Raw genomic sequence first — 19,461 nt, 5'->3', positions numbered from 1 at the left:
TTTAGTTAACATCACTAAGTACTAGATCCTGAGTGCTATATGGCCTAGCTCATTTACTTCTTACATTCTTTTTTTTTTTTTTTAATTTTAATTTTATTTTTTATTTATTGGCTGCATCGGGTCATTGTTGCTGCGCACGGGCTTTCTGTAGTTGCGGAGAGCGGAGGCCGCTCTTCACTGCAGTGCGTGCTTCTCATTGCGGTGGCTTCTCCTTGCAGAGCTGGGGCTCTAGGCACACGGGCTTCAGTAGTTGTGGTGCGTGGGCTCAGTAGTTGTGGTGTGTGGGCTCAGTAGTTGTGGCTCGCAGGCTCTAGAGCCCAGGCTCAGTAGTTGTGGCACACAGGCTTAGTTGCTCTGCAGCACGTGGGATCTTCCTGGACCAGGGCTTGAACCTGTGTTCCCTGCATTGGCAGGCAGATTCTTAACCACTGTGCCACCAGGGAAGCCCCACTTCTTACTTTCTTAACAGCCTTCAAGAATAACCTGAAGTTAATCTCTCTCTCTCTTTTTTCTTTTGAGCTAAAGAAACCAAGAGTTTTAATTAACTCTGATCGGTCAACGCTGGTTAACCCTGATTGGTCAAATAACCTGCCCCAAATCACCTATTAAGTATCAGAGCTGAGATTCCAAGTCAGAAGTATCTGACTTTATACTACACACTGATGGCTCCTTTGGGAATTACAATGACCATGGCCTCTATTTTTATAATGAACTTTGTTAGACAACTACACAATGAATTTCCCAAAGGTTACATAAAAATAATGAGAATGAAAGCAAACCCTGCCTTAGCATTAAACAAAAAATTTTTGGTTACCCAAACTTTATCTAAAACATGCCATAATTCAATTCACAAACAACTGCCCTTCATCTGCAACTCAGACTGCCCCTACAGTTCTCAAATGATTACTCAAGTTTAATTCCTTCATGTTAGATCCACAAGCCTTCTTCTAACAATGAATGTTTGTCAGAATAGCAATTTCTCAAACAATAGTCACTATACAATGAATCTAACTCAGATTACTTTTCTTACTCAAAACTTCCTTAAGATTCAGGAACACAGTTCTCACAAGCCCTCTCACTCTTAGTTGTATACTGCTTTTGCAATCAGTTTCAATTGGCTGTGTATATTTAATTCTAAACTGAAATACATCTTGTCAGGGCAAGCAGAAATAGCATTTTCTGCACTTTTTTGTATTATCCTAGAAACACCTATGGACAAAGGTGATTATTAAATGCTCAGGGAATATAGCATTTTAAATAGTAAATATAGTTATTTGTGTACTTGAGCAAAACTGGAGTAAACCAAAGGTATCAAATCAAATTTGTACATAAGCTCTTTTACTACCCAAAATTTTGACACCGACCAGAGAAACCACTATGTACAGGAGCTCAACAAAGTCAATTTAAAACTTATAACTTATTTCTAGCACCACATTCAAACAGGTTTTTAATGCACAAATTAGACCCAAGATCTATCTAATAAATGGCCTTTCACCTTCATCTAAAACATATACACTCAAATTAAATCACTAAAACTACATCTGTTACAAACTCAAATGCTGAATTGAGCCTTGTGAGAATTTTGCTTATTTTGTTGGGAGATTTACTAGAAAATCTTTTTCCACATATACTTCATATAGACGTTTCATATGTGTTATACATATCAAGTTTCCAAACTGTTACACAAAAGGCAAAAGTTTTACATCTCTCTACGTTAATATTCAAACCCTATCTGCTGAAAAAATGTTCTAATTTAGTGCATTAGTGATCTAATTAGTTGTCATTTCTATTACTTAGGCCGTATTTTATTTTAGAAACTCTTCTGCCTGTAAAAGGACCTACCTAGTTCACCCGAAACTAAGTCCAGAGCTTTCAGAAAACTTTGTTACAAAAATGTACTCTTGTAGCTAAATAAAAATCAGCCTTTTAGTTTACAAAACAGCAATCTTACATTATGATATACAAAATAAAACAAATTACAGAACGCACTATGCTTTAAATACAGAGATGATCCTCAACAATGAGCCCGCGTCTAACAAATGCTGTAGATAACAGTCATTATGTTAACTAGAATATATGTTTAAAAAATTTTCAATTTTATAATGTTTAAAACGACTTTTTTTTTAAACTTCCTAAAGTGTTTTTCAGATCTCAAAAAGGAAACTGATTCTATACAGCTGAATCAGGTTACACGCTAAGTTACAGCCGGTGTGAAACACAACTTCTTCGGAATCAACAGACCACGTCTTGTTTACCGTGGAAGAGAAAAGAAAAACCTTGTATACAACTACTAAATCCTCAACGAGATATTATTGAGTAAACTTCAGTATGGTGACTGATAGAAGATATACTGGCCAGTAGCCGGATTAGCTCCTTAAAAATATAACAGGGGTTACCCAGCTCGGAAGGTGTAAACAAACCCATCGCCACTGCAGAAGGTAAACAATGAACCTGCAGCGAGGGTGAGGGGGCGGTCTTTGCCAACTACAGTCTCAGCGGCCCGGGAAAGGGAAACAAGAGGGAAATACAGCGTACACCAGACACTTAGAAGAAATCACGGGTTCCAGGTTTCACTACCGAGTTATCAGTGCTGCAGGTCCCCCAGGGCGATGGGCAAAGAGAAGAGCAGTCACGCAGTGAGCAGGGACCGAGCAGGTCCGGCTTCGGCGCTGGGGGACGGGGAGGGCAGGATGTGGTCGCTCTTCCTCAGACATCCTCCGGCAACCTAAATAACAGCCTCTACCTCCCTCCGGCCGCCCCTCCGGGATGGGGGGACAACGCTGCCCCGCGGGTCCAGAGAACCCAGAGGGTCGGCGACTCCGCCGAGTCCCGCTCGGCGCTCCCCGGCACCCGCAGGACCCCGGGGCCCGGGGCGAGGAGAGCGGGCACCAGGAAGGGGGATGGGTCCGGGGAGACTGCCCCCGGCTCGGCTCCCGCGGGCCGGCAGGCGGGGCTCGGGCTCTGCCTCCCGCACCCCCGCGGGTCCCGCGCGCGCGGCCGGCCCCCGTCCGCGGCCCCGAGCCCCCCGGCTCCTCCCCAGCAGGACGCCCTCGCCGGCGCCCGCGGCGCCCCGCGTTACCTCGGGTCAGATCCAGCGGGACGTTCTCCTCGCCGCTGTCATTCCGCCCTGCGCGAAACAGACACAGAGCCCCAATTAGGATTCGCTCCCAGGCCAGCACAGGCAGCCCTGGCTCCGGCCAGCGCCCCGGCTCGTCCCCCCCGCCCAGAACCAGGGGGAGGCAAGGGCCAGGGGTGGCGGTGGCCGGGCGGCGAGAGGTGAGGGCCGCCCCGGACTTACCTCGTATTCGGAGGTTCTTCAGCGAGCGGCCGCGGCCGATCGCCGCCATATTGACGGGTTTCAGTCACAACACCGGAAACCTCGCCCAATCGCGCGAGAACCCCTTTCCCTCCCCGCGCGCAGCGCCCGCCCCCCGCGGCATCTCCCCCTCCCCTCCGCTGCGGCGGCGCAGGCGGCGGCGGGCGGCGGGCGGCGGGCGGCGGGCGGCGGGCGGCGGGCGGCGGGCGGCGGGCGGCGCTGGCTCAGCCCGGGGCGCGGAGGGAACGCGGCGCCTCCTCGGGATTTTTGATAGAGCTTGCGGCACGCGCGCGTGCCCGCCCGCCCCTCCGGGAGTCGGAGGGCGCGGCGACGCGCTCGGCCCTCCCGGGGCACGTCCGCCGGGAGGGGTCATTTCCCACGAGGGGAATCCCATTGATGCGAGTTTGCAGTGTGGAGGATGCTTCCCCTCCAGCCGCCTCGGAAACCGTAGTCAAAACGGACGCGAAGTGGGAGGAGGCCGTGATGCGCGGGGCTGGCCACCTGCTGAAACCATCCTGCATGATTGTTTTCGAGCCCTGAGACAGCCCTCCTTCCTTATTCATCAATTAAAACGATTTTATTAGCACAGCAGCAACAACAACAACAAAAACCCTGCGCAGTTTTAACGTAGCTAAATCCTGCCTAGAGTCGCTTTGCTCCAACCAAGTTAACACGTAAGAAAGTTTGTTTTCCGACCTCGCTCTGACCACCGTGCTGAGCAGCCTTGCACTTGATCTTCAAAGCCACCCTCGGCCAGGCTGGCTGCTCTAAGTGGAAGCGGTTTTGCTTCTGGCCGCCTGGCGTAGGACCCGAGAACGGGATGGAGAAGCCGGGAGTGCGGGGTGGTGGTCCCCGCGCACGCGCGGGCGCCGGGAGGCCCGGGGAGAGGGTTTCCTCTCTGCCTGGAAGGAGAAGCTGCTGAAGACTCTTGTCTGGGTTTTCCCTCTGTGTAGCTCCTGAAACAATGGCTAATGTAGATGTGTGGATTATTATTTTTTATAGATGAACCTAACAATTACCAAGTGTAGAGACTTTAATCAGTGTATATACACCTGGCCCCTGACCGAGCAACTTTCTCTTAAACAGAATTAACTTTAAAGAGACGGGTGAGCGTTTTGTCCCCTCCTGTTCCTCAACGCTTGTCTTTCTATTCCATGAGACTGGAAGTTAATTACCAGTGGAGGTCTTGCCTTAACCTGTCCTAGCTCAGCTACCAGCGAATGCAGTGTCCAGCATAAATAAGTGTTCAATGAATAATGAGTTAGCTGAGTAAATGCCCTGGATTCCTTGCTCCTTTGTTTTAATGCTCTTTTTGCTGTTAAAGAAAAAGAAAAGAAAAGAAAAGAAAGCTATTTGGAGATACCAATTGCAGTCGTTGATAATGGAGAACGACTGGAAACAAATAACCAAAGTAGGGATTATGCAAATTATTGCGGCCATTAAAAATGACATTGTAGGTCTAGTTTATTAATAGGAAATACTGTTCATGATATTAAATCAAGCAAGAGATTGCAAAGTTCCCTTTTTTTATAAACACTTAAAATACATAAATTAAAAGTATACTTTATAAAATATTTTACATATCTGTGTATGGAGAGAATAGTCTGAGATGTACATCAAAATGTTAACATTTTTTTTCCTTAAGTGGAATTACACATCGGTTTTTGTTCTTGTTTGCTGGTTTTTGTTCTTGTACTTTTAAAATGTCCTATAATTAATACATATTAATTGTAAAATAAGTAAAAATTTTAACAAGAAAAATAAAAGCAGCATAGAGTAGTATCATCAGGAAAATAAAAGAGGAACACTGCTTCCTTAGAATACTTTTCTCTGTATATTCCAGGTCCTTTTTTTAGGAGATCTGCAGTCAGGTATCTGCTGCTAATACTGCTCTTAGATTCAAGGATGCAACACAGAGTACATTTTTGTAAGTTGTCCTCTGTCATTAGCAGCAGTATTCTAGTTACAGCCTAAGGCAAAAATCACAAAATTGAGATCTGGCTAGGACATTAAAACTTTGTATTTCATCTCTTCATGTATCACATTTCACCATTTTAGAAAAGTAGAAATCTATCAATGAAAATTCTACCAGATTCTCAGAATGGTTCCAATTTTCAACCAACCCCTTTTAATCTATTTCTGAAATTCCTATCTATTCTGAATTAGCTCTCCCAGTACAATTTAACTTCATTTTTTAAATCTTCCATGAAAATCAAGTACAACAGATCCACTTTTAAATTACTTAGGGTGCATAAGAGCCTGAATCTAATATTCTTTCATTTTTATAACTATCTGTTCCTATTTAAAGATCATTATTCAATTACTCCATCTCTTTCAGGAGAAAAGAAAAAATCATCTTTCTGCAAGACTTAAGTCTTAAAATGAAACTAATTTTTCCCTCTGTTACTGTCTCAGTCATTTGACTGGCTGTGTTCTCCATGTTTGTTCTTAAGGTGAATGGCATTTCTGGTAAAAAAGAACATGTTCTTAGTGTTTGCAAGTGATATTCAACTAGGAAGCAGGAGTTTCAGTAAATTTTAGTAAGGAACACATTTTACGATGTTATATTTGCTTTTAAAACCATAACACTACATTATTGATCTTAGTCAGCTTGTTTTTAAAATCTCTAAGTTATTTTCTAAACTTGCCAATAGCTAGCCATTCCTCTTTTTGAAACTTGTTTTTCTTCCCTGTTTATTTTAGCCCACCCCTCTGTCTTACGCATTTTGTTTACCCCTTACTACTTCTCCAATTTTCCAGGTCATTTTGATTCTAATCTGGTCATTGAGAATGTGACTTCCTCTTCTTAGTTTTCATTTCCCAACTAGGTTTCATTTACTGTGTGAATGACTGTTTTTTCTCGTAGTAAGTCATTGATAAAAAATGTATATGAGATTAGGTCCAGGACCACACCTCTAAAAGATAACTGCTTGATTCTGAAGGTACAATGACTTCATTGATAGTCACTCTCTGGGTTCTAGTCCCTATCAATTACACACAGTTAATAATTCTAGTTTATACACCAAATTATATCAGTTTCAGATACAGTGGTAACATTGAACAGAAACAAAGCCTTGCCAAAATCTTAGTTCTCTTTATCTATCTGCCTTATTACATAGGCCATACAAAGATAAAGCAAGTCAGAAACCACAACATTTGGTCAGTCTATTGTTTGATAATTTCTCTTCTTAGTTAAACCATACATTTAACATCTAAATAAAGGCCATTAAAATGACAGGCAAAGGACTAAATTAAACAGATATTATAATCCTTCATAGGGTTAATTATGAAGATTCAGCCTTGGTCACAGCACAAAGTTGCCTCTTACTAATATTCCTTTAAATTTTAATCTCTGTCCCAAAATCTTGTGTAAATTTCATTTTTAAAAATTCTGTAAGGAATAAAGGCCCTCCAATGAAAAGAGTTTTAAATGACATATAAGCGTATTTTTGTGAAAGAAGATGCTTAAATTCAGAAAATCTGGAAGGGTATGCAGTAAAATTTCAACAGTGATTATATCTGGTTGGTAGAATTTTGAGTGATGTCTTCTTTTTCTCATTTTAATTGTTCTAAAACAAATTTTTACTTCTGAAAATTTTTTTAAGGAAAACTGTTTTAGAGAAATTTTGTTGGCTATCCTAAACCACAATTATAAACATTTGAGTATAATAATTTGTTAAGCAGTGGACCTATCAAAATTGTTTAAAAAGTGCATTTGTACAGATACTCCAATATATGAGTATTAACTTTTTTATTAACTAAAATATAAAACATGAAGATGAAATTAAAATGGTTCAAAGTAATTTTTCATGTTGCTTTACAAATGGCACAAATAAAAGCAAAGGAGCGGAATATACTTAATTATTTTAAAAATCTCATGTTAAAATCTTTGTGGTACAGCAATTCAGAAGTCCAATTCTAAGAAGAGTTTATTTGGGTATTGGGTTTTAGTGGCTGGAATCTCACAAAATACAAAGTTAAAAATGGAAGAACTACTCTTTTGGCTGCAGTTTCTAAATCATAATACTTATTTTTCAAATCCATCCAAATTCCATCCATTCAAAAGCTTTTTTAATGTAATTTGGCTAATAAATGTCCTCCTTCCCTAATGTCAATTCATTTTCATAGCAAACTGGAAGGCATAACATTTAGAAATGTGTAGCAAATGACTTCAAAGTGGTTTCAAAACTTAATCTGAAAGATTCTAAGCATGTTGGAAATTGTGTCCATGATTTTTTGAGTGTGTAGATACGTAGGTGACACTTTTATATTTTTGTTTTCAGAAAAAAAATCACAGAGCTATGGAAGTGTTCCCAAATGCCTATTATGTAAATCCTCTCTTCCTAGCCCAAATTTCTCTGAAAATTAATAACTTCAGTAGTTATTGTTATCATGTTTACTTTGAAGGGAAAATTTCTGATAGATACAATGCTACTGGAAACCATCAGTCATCATGAAAAACAGTTTGGCACTAAATAAATATCAAACATCTACATGGTACAAAAGATTTTCATAGTCACTCCTCATTTCAAAGTGTATGAAAACTAAACTGTATTTTTTCATTCTTTTGTGAATCCCTTTCAAATTATCATTTATAGCAAGCGCTTTGTTGATTTTTTCAGAAAACATTGTTTTTATTAACGAAGTTGGTTACTGATAAGGTTATATATTCTTTGGTACAACTTTACTTTGGTAGTGCAGAAAAAGAGTAGTTATTGGTGTATTTTACCACTGAACAGAATTTAGCAAACACCATAAACTGAGACAAGGGTAGAAATACCTATGTTTCCATTCAACTGCACTGAAAAGCTTCCATGAAGCCTATTTGTTCAAGTACCCTTTTCTTCAGATCTTCAGTTTGTTTTTTCTTTTCCTTTTCCTGTTTTGGTTGGCCAGTGGGTCTGCATTTTAGTTTTGTCAACAAATTGTTTTCTTTGTGTGTTTTTTAAGCTCTTTTTTTTTTTTTTTAACAATAGCAGGGAATGCCGCTATATTCCGCACTGGTATGGACCTCTTTTTTGCTAAAAAGAGATTTTTTTTGCAAAGCAATGAATTCAGTACTGCATGACTTCTAACATTAGCGAAAACAAAATAGAAAATTATTTTCATAATATCTTCAATTATCTGCATAGTATTTTTAAATATTTTGCTAACCAGATAGTTTTATACCATCATGAGGTAACATCCCAAGGAGGAGCATACACTTAGAGTTAAATAATATTAAAGGATAATGTGCATAAATTCATATTTCACATAATCTTAATAATTTCAATTTTTTAAAATGCTGGCTGATGTTGTGACATCTGATTACATTACCATTGTTTATTCCTCGTAATGATGTTGATAAAGTGCTAATATCATGAGTAGGAGTATATGATCTTCCATATTTTAAAATCTTGTGCTTTTGCTTTCATTCTTTGTGTTACATACACACATTTCCTTTGCAAGATTCTTTATAAACCATGTATCCACTTTGTTAAAGACAGTTTAAAATATACTCCTTAAATCCACTTATCTAGATGTAATATATGGACATATACCCAAGTGAAAAACTTCCTGGAAGAGTGTTGTGAACTCCCCTGAGTTGCAGAACCCCTAGTCTTCCCTTGGGTACCTTATATGACTCATGCCCATTTAACCTACTAACCAAATGACAGGTTGATTGTTAATCTGTATAATAAATGTCAATAGTTTCATTTATTCTTTTTCTTTTCTTTAATCTTTCTTCCTTTTTTTTTTTTTTGTTTTTTTTGTTTGTTTGTTTTATTTTGTTTTTGGCTAAAAAAATCTCTAAAACTTCTCCATTAAAAACCTAACATTGTACTGAAATTGGAGCAACAGTGAACAAATGGAAAAATGGAAAATCCAAGCTATCTAGAGGGCAAATGCCAACAGCGTACCTGGGTTATGAAGGCTAAACCATTACCAGAAGGTAGAAAAGCAGAACATGACACTTCTGCGTTAAGCCCAAGATCCTAGAAGTGGACCAAAGTGGACCCAGATTGGTAGTGCCCCCTGGCTTCCAGAAGTAGCAATTGCAAATCCTTTCTGGAGGAAAATATGCAGTACATAACTCCTAAGCTTTTCTCATTTAAGATCAAACAAGTAAAAGTTCATGGTCAAAGATCATTCAGCTCACGGGAAAAAGTCACCATGAATAAGAATCAGTAGAAATAAAAATCAGCAGAATCATATCCCACAGACTTCAGATACTGATGATCAGAAACAGAATATAAGGAGACATCTAGATAGAAAGAGAGAAAGACAGATACTTTTTTTTTAATTAAGCATTTCTGGGATTTCTCTGGGCACAGTGGTTAAGAATCCACTTGCCAATGCAGGGGACACAGGTTTGAGCGCTGGTCCAGGAAGATCCCACATGCTGCAGAACAAATAAGCCCATGTGTCACAAATACTGAGCCTGTGCTCTAGAGCTCATAAGCCACAACTAGTGAGCCCAGGCACCACAACTACTGAAGCCCACACGCCTAGAGCCCATGCTCAGCAAGAAGAGAAGCCACCGCAATGAGAAGCCTGCACACCACAATGAAGAGTAACCTCCACTTGCTGCAACCAGAGAAAGCCCATGTGCATCAATGAAGGCCCAATGCAGCCAATAAATAAATAAATAAATTTTAAAAATTATTTAAAAAAAAATTTCTGATTCCATCCATGATGGTGGATAAATATCAGATTTACTTTCCTACAATAAACAACTATTAACCTAGACAAAATATACAAATGACTGTTTTTAGGCATTGGAAAATAGATAGTGTGGACCGTGACCTTGAGATATAAGAAACAAACAGGGTGAGCTCAACATTCTCTCTGGCTTTTTGCCTGGGGACACCTTTCAAAATAAAACACAAAGCTGTGGAAACCAAACAGAGAACAGCAGTCTCACTGAATGGAGGAAAGAAAGATTAAAGTTCAGAAATAAAGAAGCAATTGAAATTTGAGGGACAGAATACCAGAGATGAGGGAGCTGTACAGAGTAGGAGTTCCAGAAATCTGTACATGAATCCTCTTGATTATTTAGCTGAATTTAAAGCTGCACAAGTACAGGTACTTTGTGAGACCTGGCAGAGAACAACTCCTGGGGGGCTCTGAATTAAATAGAGATCCAGAGGTTGCAGATTGCTGAAAGACATCACGAGTTCCAACCAGCAAGTAGAGACGTCGGTGAACACTCTGAGCATTCAGTTAAGACTCCCTAAAAGATTATAATTTAGAGAAATGGGTGAATGGAGACCCACAGAAATTATAGCTTAGAGAAAAACCTTCACCAATCCTAAAATAAAGGCTACTATAGACACATCCAAACAAAACCTAAAACCAAGTCTGAGCAGGATCAAGCTGATTTGCCAATACATTAACTAATGAATGGGGGAAAAATCACAAAAGCCATTAAAAAGAAAAGAAAAATATCCCAACTCTCAAACACATAGCATTTACAATGTCCAGCATATAATAACAATTCTATTAGATGTGAAAAATCAGGAAAACATGTCATCATTAGAAGAAAATAGTCAATAAAAACAGACCCAGAAACAACACAGATATTGGAATTAAAATTTTATTGATATGGTTAAAGATTTAAAAGAAAAGTTGGACATAATGAGTGGACAGATGGGGGCTCTGACTAAAGAAATGTATATTATTAAAAAGAACCAAGTGAAAATTCTAGAAGTGAAAAATACAATATTATAACTGTAGAAATCCGTTAGATGATGACATATTGGACACAGAAAAAGAAAAGACCAGTGAATTTGAAGACACACCCATAGAATGACTAGAGAAGAAAAATACAAGAAAAAGAAAGAAAGAGAGAAAGGAAGAAAGAAAGAAAAGAAAAGAAAAGAAGGAAGAAAGAGCAAGTCTCTGTGATCCATATTTAAAAAAAAGAAAAGAAAAGAAAAGAAAAAATCAAACAGCCTGAAACATGTAACTGGAATCCCAAGAGAAGTAGAGAGAGATTGGGACAGAAAAAAGTGCGTGAAGAAATAATAGATGAAATGTTCCAAACTTGATGCAAACTACCAAAACACAGATCCAAGAAACTGCAAGAATCACAAGCAAGATAAACACAAAGAAAACCACTCCCAGGTATATCATAGTCAAATTGCCAAAACTCAAAGATAAAGAAAAAAATCTTTAGCTGCACCGTGAGGTTTGTGGGATCTTAAATCTCTGATCGGGAATTGAACCCATGCCCTTGGCAATGAAAGCACAGAGTCCTAACCACTGTACTGCCAGGGAATTCCCAAGAGAAAAATCTTAAAAGCAGAGAAGAGAACCAAAGGCAAATTAAGTACAAGCAACAACAATAAGAATTACTGATGACTTCTAGTAAGAAAGTATGTAAGCTAATCAGAAAGAATGTAAGATATCAATTAAATGACATCTTAAAAGTAAAAAAGGAAAGAAATATTTATAATCTAGAATTCTATGTCTAGTAAAATAAGCTTTCAAAAATTCAAGTGAAAGACATTTTCAGATTGTCAAAAATTTGAAAGAATTTTTCATGAACAGATGTATTCTGCAATAAATGTTAAAGGAAGTTCTACAGTTTTAAGAGAAATAATACCAGATGGAAATTTAGATCTATATGAAGGGACAAAGAATGCAGACAACAATGGTTAATATATAGGTAAATTTAAAAGATGCTTTTTAAAAGATAATTTCTCATTTAAAGCGAAGGTAACAACAATGTATTGTGGGTTTAAATTATAGAAGGTAAAGTTTATGACAAGACTGGACTGTTATAATATTCTTATAGTATATATGAAATGGTGCAATATTAGTTCAAAGAATACAATGATTAGTTAAGAATGTATATAGGAGATTTCTGCCCTTCCATATCAGTTATCATATTAAAAGTAAGTAAATTACACACTTCCTGACTTTGAAACTTACTACAAACAGACAGTAATTAAAACAGTGTAGTACTGACATAAGGCTAGACAAAAATAAGAAGCAAAAGCCAAAAGAACTGCAAGGAAAAACAGATAAATACACAGCTACAGTCAAAGACTTTAACTCTTCTTCCTCAGTAATCAAGAGAACAAATAAACAAAATCAGATAAGGTATAAAAGACCTGAACAATACTATCAGTCACTTTACCTGGTTTATGTTTATAGAACAATGCACTCAACAACAGCAGAATACACATTCTGTTCAATGCAAATGAAAGTCACAAGATAGACCACAGTCTGGGCTTTAAAACAAATTTTAATGAATCTGAAAAATTGAAATCATATGAAACATGTTCTTGGACCATATTAAAGTTAAACTAGAAATCAATAGCACAAAAAGGTCTAGAAAAATTCTAAACATTTAGAAATTAAGCAAAAAAAAAAGCATACTTCTAAATAACTTATAGAATAGTCAAAAGGCAATTAAAATGTATTTTGAACTAAATAAAAATGAAAACTTAAGATACCAAAATTTTTGCATGGCACTAAAGCAGGGAAATTAATAGTATTGAATGCTTATATTGAAAAAAGAAAAGTCTCAAATCAATTGTTTAAGCTACTATTTTAAAAAAACTAGAAAAAGAACAGCAAAGTAAACCCAAAGCAAGTAGAAGGCAGTAAAAAAGTTAAGTGCAGAAATTAATGAGAACAAGAAAACAGAGAAAAGCAGTGAAATCAAAAGTTGTTTCTTTGAAATAGACAGGTGGTAAGCTTCTAGCCAGACTGGTCAAGAAAAAAGAGAGAACTGCATATCACAAATATCAAAAGTGAAAGATAGGACATTACTGTAGAATCTACAGATATTAAAAGAATACAAAGGGAATATTAACAACTTGATGCCAATAACTTTGACAACATAGATGAAATGGACCAATTCCTTGAGAGATACAAAATACCAAAGCTTATTGAAGAAGCTAGTTTGTAAGTATTAATAAAATGACTATAAAGTTTATAAGGAAAGATAAAAAACATAGAATAGCCAAAATAATACTGAAGAAGAACAAAATTGGAGGGCCCATAGTATCTAATTTCAAGATTTACTATAAAGCCACAGTGAAGACAGGGTAATTTTTATTTTTTTATTTTTTTGCCATGTCATGCAGCTTGTGGGATCTTAGTTCCCCAACCAGGGATTGAACCTGGGGCCCCTGGCAGTTAGAGTGCCAAGTCTTAACCACTGGACTCCAAGGAATTTCCAAGACAGGGTAATTTTATAGAGAAGGATAGATATCTATTAAAATATCCTTAATAGAAGGATAAATTAAATGAACAGAACTAAAGAGCTCAGATATAACTATATCTACACCTTCAATTAAGTTTTTACAAAGTTGCAAAGACAATTCAGTGTAAAAAGGATAGTCTTTTCAACAAACGGTGTTGAATAAATTGGATGTCCCCATACTAAATAGTAAACTTTGATCTATATTTCACACTATATAAAAATTAACTCAAAATGGATCATAGACCTAAATATAAAACCTAAAACTACAAAACTTCTAGAAGAAAACAGGAGAAAATCTTTGTAATCTTTGGTGACGCAAAGATTTCTTAGATACAATACCAGAAACACTGTCACTATGCAAGAAAGCTGATAGATTGAGTTTCATGAAAAAGAAGAACTTCTGCTCTTAGGAAAACAATTTTAAGAAAATAAAAAAACAAATTATAGACTTTGAGAAAATATTTTCTTTTTTAAATTAATGTATAATTAACAAATAAAAGGATTCCTACCATTGAATTAACACATTTCTCACCTCATATATTTATCTTTTTTGTTACTGTTGAGAACACAAGTCTACTCTCTTAGCAAATTTCAGTTATACAATACAGTATTATCAATGATAGTCATATTATACATCAGATCGTCAGAACTTATTCCTCTTATAATTAAAGTTTGTACACTTTTACCAGCTTCTCTTTATTTCCCCTACCCCAGCCCCTGGCAACCACTAAACTGCTCTCTGATTCTGTAAGTTCAGTTTTTCAGATTCCATATATAAGTGAGATTGTATAGTGTATGTCTCTCTCTGTCTGGCTTATTTCACTTAGCATAATGCCCTCCAGTTTTACTCATATTGCAAACAGCAGGATTTCCTTATCTATTATAAGGATGAATAATGTTCCATTATATGTATCTCACATCTTTATCCGTTTCGGACACTTAGATTGTTTCCATACTCTGACTATTGTGAATACTGCTGCAATGAATATGAGAGTACAGATATCTCTTCAAGATTATGATTTTGTTTCCTTTGGATATATACCCAGAAGTAGAATTTCTGGATCACACAGTAGTTCTATTTTTAATTTCTCAGAAAGCTCCATACTGTTTTCCATAGTGACTGTACCAGTTTACATTCCCATCCGAAGTGTGCAAGCTTCCCTTTTTCTCCATATTCTCACCAGCACTTTTTATCTCTTGTCTTTTTGATAATAGAATCCTGACAAGTGTGATGTGATCTCATTGTGGTTTTGGTTGCCATTTCCATGATGATTAGTGTTTAGCATCTTTTCATGTACTTGTTGGCCGCTTGTATGTCTTCTTGGGAAAAATGTCTATTCAGGTTTTTTGACCATTTTTTAAATCTGGTTATTTGTTTTTCTATTGAATTCCTTATATATTTTGGATATTGACTTCTTATTAGATATGTGGTTTGCAAATATTTTCTCCCATTCCATATGTTGCCTTTTCGTTTTATTGATGATTTCCTTTGCTGGGCAGAAGCTTTTTAGTCTGATGTAGTCCTAATTGATTGAGAGAGTAGCACAGACATATATATACTACCAACTGTAAAATAGTCAGTGGGAAGTTGTTGTATAACAAAGGGAGTCCAACTTGAGGATGGAAGATGCCTTAGAGGACTGGGGCGGGGAGGGTGGGGGGGACTCGAGGGGGGGAGTCAAGGAAGGGAGGGAATACGGGGATATGTGTATAAAAACAGATGATTGAACCTGGTGTACCCCCAAAAAAATTTTAAAAAATAAAAAATTAAATTAAAAAAAAAAAAATTTTGGGACTTCCTAGGTGGTGCAGTGGTTAAGAATCTGCCTGCCAGTGCAGGAGACACAGGTTCGAGTCCTGCTCTGGGAATATTCCACATGCCTCAGACCAACTAAGGCCGTGCACCACAACTATTGAGCCTGTGCTCTAGAGCCCGTGAGCCACAACTATTGAGCCCATGTGCTGCAACTATTGAAGCCCACATGCCTAGAGCCTGTGCTCCACAGCAAAAGAAGCCACTACAATGAGAAGCCCGTGAACCACAATGAAGAGTAGCCCCCACTCTCAGTAACTAGAGAAAGCCTGTGTGCAGCAATGAAGACACAATGCAGCCAATAAATAAAATAAATAAATAAATTTATAAAAAAAAATTTGTTGCCTTTGCTTTTGGTTATCAAATCCAAACAATCATTGCTAAGACCAACGTTAAGGAACTTATCCCATATGTTTTCTTCTAGAAATCTTATGATTTCAAGTCTTATGTTCAAGTCTTCAGTCCATTTTGAGTTGACTTTTGTGTATGGTGTAAATTGGGTCCAGTTTCATTTTTTTTGCAAGTAGATATCCAGTTTTCCCAACACCATTTATTGCAAAGACTGTCTTTTCTCATATATGCATAGGTTTATTTCTCGGCTCTCAATTCTGTTCCATGGATCTAGGCATTTGTTTTTACGCCAATTCTATACTGTTTTGCTAACTACATCTTTGTAATATAATTTGAAATAAGGAAGTCTATTGCCTCCAGCTTTGTTCTTCTTTCTCAAAGTTACTTTGACTATTTGAGGTCTTTTGCGGCTCCTTATTAACTTTGGGATTTTTTTTTTTTGTATTTCTGTGAAAAATGCCACTGGAATGTTGATAGGGCTTGCATTTAATCTGTAGATCACTTTGGGTAGTATGGACATTTTAACAATATTAATTCTCTGATTCCATGAACATGGAATATCTTTCCAATTATTTCTGTATTCTTCTATTTATTTCATCAATGCTTTATAGATTTAGCGTACAGATCTTCCACCTTCTTCGTTAAACTTATTCCTAAGTATTTTATCATTTTTGATGCCATTGATTTTTTTTTCTTAATTTCTCTTTCTGTTGTTGTCAGTGTTATAGAAATGCCATGATTTTTGTACAATGATTTTTTTATCCTGCAACTTTACTGAATTAAAAATTTAATTTAAGACAAATATTGTATGCTAACTCACATATACGGAATCTAAAAATGGTACTGATGAACTCAGTGACAAGACAAGAACAAGGACGCGGATGCAGAGAATGGACTGGAGAACTTGAGGTTTGGGGGGCGGGGGGTGAAGGGGAAGCTGAGACAAAGTGAGAGAGTAGCATAGACATATATATACTACCAACTGTAAAATAGATAGCCAGTGGGAAGTTGCTGTATAACAAAGGGAGTTCAACTCGAGGATGGATGATGCCTTAGAGGACTGGGACGGGGAGGGTGGGGGGGAGTTGAGGGAGGGAGGGAATATGGGCATATGTGTATAAAAACAGATGATTGAACTTGGTGTACCCCCCAAAAAATAATAAATAAATAAATAAATAAAATTAAAAAACAAAAATAAAAATTCAGACAAAATACTATAAATTGTGTGATTTTATTTATGTGACATTCTGAAAAAGGCAAAACATTAGTGACAGAAAAAAGATCAGTGGTTGCCAGGATCTGGAGTTTGGAGGAGGAGTAGACTACAACATGGCATAGGGAAATTTTTAGGAGTGATGGAATGGTTCTATTTTTTATTTATAGCTGTGGTTATGTGACTGTATGTGTTTGTTAAACTTTCAGGACTATGTATTAAAAAGATTGAATTTACTTGTATATAATTTATACTTAATTAAAACATGGGAATAGAAATTATTCCAAAGGGTAGAAAATATATGGAGTATAGTATACTTATAGTATAAGAAGTTCTAACATACTTTAAGAGGATTCGCAGAAAGAAAGAATTGAGAAAGTAAAGAAGAGTCAATATTTGAAGAGATTATGGTTTACATCTTCCCGGATTTAGAAAGAATAAAAATTAACAAATATGGGAGGGATAAATTATGGCAATCGGGATAAATAAAATGAAATCCACACATAGACACTACATAGTGAAAGTACACAACATCGAAGACAAAGAGACCTTAAAGGCAGTTGCAGAAGAAAGTCAGATAACCTCAGAAATCCTCAGCAGAAATAATAGATGCCAGATGACAGAGGAAAATTATCTTTAAAATTGTAAAATATGACTGTCAACCAAAATGTCTGTACCTTAAAAAAAAAAAACTATGTTTAAAGAATATGGAAAAACAAAACATTTCTAGACAATCAAACAATGGGAGCATTCACCACCAAAAGACTTGACCATAGGACATTTCATTATATGCATTTCAAGAAGAATAAAATGGTTTTGGAAGAATAGTCTAAGGCATATGAAAGAATGATGAGTAAAGAAATTAGTAAATCATGTAAACAAATTTAAACAAAAACAGTCTACATTTGAAAATATTTTAATATTAAGGGTTAAAAAGGAAAGAAATAAAATACCAGACAATAATAGCTTGTTATGTATGAGTGGTGATCTGAGTTAATCTGTCCGAAACCTCATATATTATTCTGAGGGAGGGGTTAAGTAATCAACTTTAGACTTTGTGAAGTATGCAGAAAAAATACAAGGATAACCACTAGAAGAAGAACAACAGATTACAGAGCTTATGAGTGGTATGGGGTTATGGGGAATGACCTAACAAAAATAGCAAAGGAAGAAATGAATCAGTTTCCAAAAAAGACAAGAAGGAGAACAAAGAAGCATATGACAAATAAGAAGGAAACCTGACAAAGATAAAGTACAGTGCAAGATTAAAAAAAACACATCTAATTATGTGCACGTGGATGTAATGCTTTATTTGTAATTCATTGTAAATTTACCAAAGTCAGAAATTATTAAATTAATTAAAAAAATTCAACTACATGCTGTTTGCTGGAAATACACTAAAATTCTTTAAAAGTTTAATTTCAAAAGTTTAAGTTAAAATTGAAAATTGTACGGAAGGGGGAAAAAAGCTGGGTGGTTGTATTAATATGAGAGAAATTAGACTAAGTCAAAAAAGCGTAATGAGTGAGCAAAAATGTCCCAACATAGTGAAAAAATGCTCAGCTATAACGAAGATCTAAAATCATAAATGCATATGTACTTGATAAAATAGTCACAATACAAAACAAAAAAATAAGAGAAATAAACGAAGAAATCAACTTGTTGGTCATCACACGGGGAGAATCCAAGACACTTCTTTAGTTATTGTTAGTTTAGGCAGATTTCTTTCCTGACAAATGCTGTTAAAAATTGATTTTCCTGCAAGAATACTTATCAGGAAAAGTAAGCACAGAAGAGGAAGTAAGTAGGATTCCTTAGAAAAGAGCTTCAGAAAGGTGGTTTGCTTCACCGTCTGTGCAGACATATTACTTTTCAATCAGGAGAGGAGCCCTGGGACATGGCTCAGCCAGTTTTAAAAACAAAGGTCACAGTCTGTGAGATTCCGTTTTTTTCAAAAGAAGGAAAAGTCATTACATGGTTGGTGTCAGTGATTTTCAGACCTTATTTTAGAATTTTCTTGAAGATCACTCTGTAGCAGATACTTAAAAGAATCTTTTGTATAAGAAAGCAATTTGTTAAGTAGAATAACTTTTTCAGGGACTGAAGTACCTATTTCTATTCTCCTGCAGTACCTTCTTTCTAGATGTACCCTGGAAGCTGAGGTTATTTTGTCAACATGAAATCAGAGAAATATTAATAGGTTGGGTTTTTTTAAAGAATATTTTGCTACTTTAGGTTTTCACAAATTATATATAATATTCTGCATTAACTTTTTTTTTAATGTTTATTTATTTGTTTATTTTTTATTGGCTTCATTGCTGCACACAGGCTTTCTCTAGTTGTGGTAAGTGGGGGGCTACTCTCTTCATTGCAGTTTGCAGGTTTCTCATTGTGGTGGCTTCTCTTGTTGCAGAGCATGGGCTTTAGGCCCGAGGGCTTCAGTAGTTGTGGCATGTGGGCTCAATAGCTGTGATTCATGGGCTCTAGAGCTCAGGCTCAGTAGTTGTGGTGCACGGGCATAGTTGTTCTGCAGCATGTGGGATCTTCCTGGCCCCGGGCTCGAACCCGTG

The 19,461-nt window shown here is 36.9% G+C and overlaps 1 protein-coding gene across 4 annotated transcripts in view; it reads right to left on the bottom strand.

The window, feature by feature from the left end:
* Nucleotides 1-3,405, bottom strand: part of RICTOR (RPTOR independent companion of MTOR complex 2) — a 126,032-nt gene extending 122,627 nt beyond the window's left edge. For all 4 annotated transcript variants that reach the window (XM_057710240.1, XM_057710242.1, XM_057710241.1 and 1 more), the window contains exons 1-2: nt 3,299-3,405; nt 3,080-3,127 (exon numbers count right to left, since the gene is read on the bottom strand). In XM_057710240.1, coding sequence (XP_057566223.1) covers nt 3,080-3,127; nt 3,299-3,347 — 97 coding nt within the window. In that variant the 5' untranslated portion in view covers nt 3,348-3,405. The remainder of the gene's footprint in view (nt 1-3,079; nt 3,128-3,298) is intronic.
* Between the last annotated feature and the right edge of the window lie 16,056 nt (nt 3,406-19,461).

This window comes from Hippopotamus amphibius, chromosome 15 (assembly GCF_030028045.1).
Source record: "Hippopotamus amphibius kiboko isolate mHipAmp2 chromosome 15, mHipAmp2.hap2, whole genome shotgun sequence".
Taxonomy (NCBI): domain Eukaryota; kingdom Metazoa; phylum Chordata; class Mammalia; order Artiodactyla; family Hippopotamidae; genus Hippopotamus; species Hippopotamus amphibius.
Note: the sequence above shows the minus strand (reverse complement) of the source record. Positions and strands in the feature narration are given on the sequence as shown.